Raw genomic sequence first — 2,378 nt, 5'->3', positions numbered from 1 at the left:
TTGATCTTTAGTTTGCATATGTCAAATTGATTTACAATGTGTGGGGCTTTAGCTCAATTGTATAAGTTTGGACTTGAGTTTATTTGAACTGAAAAAGCAAGTTAAATTCATGTAACTTCTTAAAACGAACTATTTATGTCAAATTTATTTTGTTATAACTATCATTTTTCAAAGATGTGTTTTTGTATTTCAACAAATTTAACTAACAAAAGAAGACGTCTTAAGTTTGAATTCCATCGTTAATGAAAAAAACAAAAACTAACAAAAGAAGTACAAATGTGCACAAATATTGATTCAGTTTACATAGAAAGTTTTGTATTGCCATTCTAATTTCTTTTTCGAACCAAGACCTTCAACCCACCAGCCATGTGAGCCGTCAATAGAGGAACAAAAACCGGATGATCCTTCTCACAAACTTGTTTGATCTCAAACCGCCTCAACACCGAAGCTATCACATACTTCATCTGAATAAAAGCCATTTCCTTGCCAAGACATACCCTTGGACCGGCCTGAAAAACTGGAAATTTGTATGGACTGATAGATTTCAGAACCCCACCATCATCACAACCGGGTTCTATATCAAACCACCGGTTCGGGTTAAACTCGAACCGGTCTTTGCCCCACAACTCCTCCATCCTCCCCATCCCATATGGAAAATAAGTGACTCTATCCCCCTTCCCAACCCAAGTACCATCTGGCAAAACAGTGTCCACCTCAGCATGCTTTGAGTCCCATGGGACTGGTGGGTAGAGCCTCATAGACTCGCACAAACAAGCCCTCAAAAACCTCATTTTTTGTAAATCCTCGAAACCTAATTTTTCAGTACTAGTGTTTTGTCCTAGTACGTTTTCAACTTCATTCACAATCTGGTGGTTTATGCTTGGATGCTTGCTGAGCAACCAAAAGAGCCACGTCATGGCTGCTGATGTGGTGTCTCGTCCAGCTAGTATGAAGCTTATCACCATGTCTCTTACTACTTCCTCGCCATGCCCTGCTAATAACAAGCGTGACAACATGTCATGGCTTTCACATCCTTCATCTTTTTGAAGAATCTTCTTTTTGTTTTGGATGATTTCTGCAACAAAATCAAATCAAAGAATTAACTATCAATGGCCAAAGAAACCTAAAGCGACACATATTAACTAGCAATCTACAGTATTTAGTATGTTGTCGATATGTGGTCGATATTATTAAAAATTGATAAATTTTAATAATACAGATAAATTGATACCAAGAACCACGAACAATCTTTTTTTGGTCGAATAAATAAATAAAAATCAGGATATTATGGAAATTTCATACCATGAACAGAGCCATGAACGAGTTTAACAGCTTCCTTGAGCTTGTTTTCAGACCCAATGTTCAAAGCACGCTTCACCTTCCACATCAAATACAAAGGAGCCGTGGCACGCCTGGCACTTATCTCGGAAGCACAGTCAAAAGCTTCCACAAGAGGGGGCAAGGGTCGGGTCAAGTCCAAGCAAAATGGGTCGGATCCCAGAGACACCTTGCACACAGTGTCAAAAGCAAACCTCCTCAATATCTCCTGTAAATCCAACACACTTTTGCACTCTGCAGCTTCCTCAAGCAGTGGGATGAGTCGGTGCTCCACTTCTTCTTCAAGAGTCTTCACCACAAACTCTCTCAGTGACTTTGTGCTGAACTCGTGGCTCGCAAGCTTGCGCTGAGTGGACCACAAATCACCGTCGACGTTGAATATGCCGCAGCCAAGAAGATCGCCGAGGAATTCAGTTAGCGGTTTGCCTTTAGGGAAGTTTGTGAAGTTTGTTTTGAGAACGTGCTCCACGTTGGATGGATTCGCTGTCACAATGGTACGGCGTGCACCTATTCGGTGCACGACAATGGTTTGTGACGGCGAGTTTGAGAGAAGACTGGTGTACCAATCAAGAAGGTTGTGCTGGTTCTTGTAGAATGAGATTAGGCAACCAATTATGGGATAAGAAGGAGGGCCATGAGAATTGATCAAAGGTGATTTGGGTAATTTTGTATGAGATTTTCGGATGGTTTTCAAGAAGTAGAGAAGGAACAAAAGTAGAGACCAAAGTAAGAGGAGAGTGATAAACATGGCTGCCTTGATGAGAAAACTTTGGTTTGGAAATGAGAGTTTTTGAGGATGAAGAATGAGGGTCAAGAAGGGGGGTATTATATATATGCGTAGGTGTAGGCTTTTAATAGTTTATTTATTGTCATAAATTTGTGAGGTCTCCACTCAAGCGTAGCTATAAGGTCTACATCTTGAGAAGAAGCCGTCCCTACTCTACTTGTTTACAATGTGCAACAATAATAATAAGTCCTTTTTTTTCTAAAAGTAGAAAATTTAGGTTTTTCCCTTAAACTCTTTTTTTAATATGTAAAAC

The 2,378-nt window shown here is 39.9% G+C and overlaps 1 protein-coding gene across 1 annotated transcript; it reads right to left on the bottom strand.

Annotated features, from left to right (window-relative positions):
* On the bottom strand, positions 224 to 2,152 carry LOC18776547 (cytochrome P450 94B3). The gene is made up of 2 exons (XM_007210114.2): positions 1,303 to 2,152; positions 224 to 1,075 (listed from the first exon to the last, which is right to left on the bottom strand). Exons 1-2 carry the CDS (start codon positions 2,084 to 2,086, stop codon positions 327 to 329), a joined length of 1,533 nt encoding a protein of 510 aa, XP_007210176.2. The 5' UTR covers positions 2,087 to 2,152; the 3' UTR covers positions 224 to 326.

This window comes from Prunus persica, chromosome G5 (genome assembly GCF_000346465.2).
Source record: "Prunus persica cultivar Lovell chromosome G5, Prunus_persica_NCBIv2, whole genome shotgun sequence".
NCBI lineage: Eukaryota > Viridiplantae > Streptophyta > Magnoliopsida > Rosales > Rosaceae > Prunus > Prunus persica.
The sequence above is the reverse complement of the archived record's forward strand: the minus strand, read 5'-3'. Positions and strand labels throughout refer to the sequence as shown.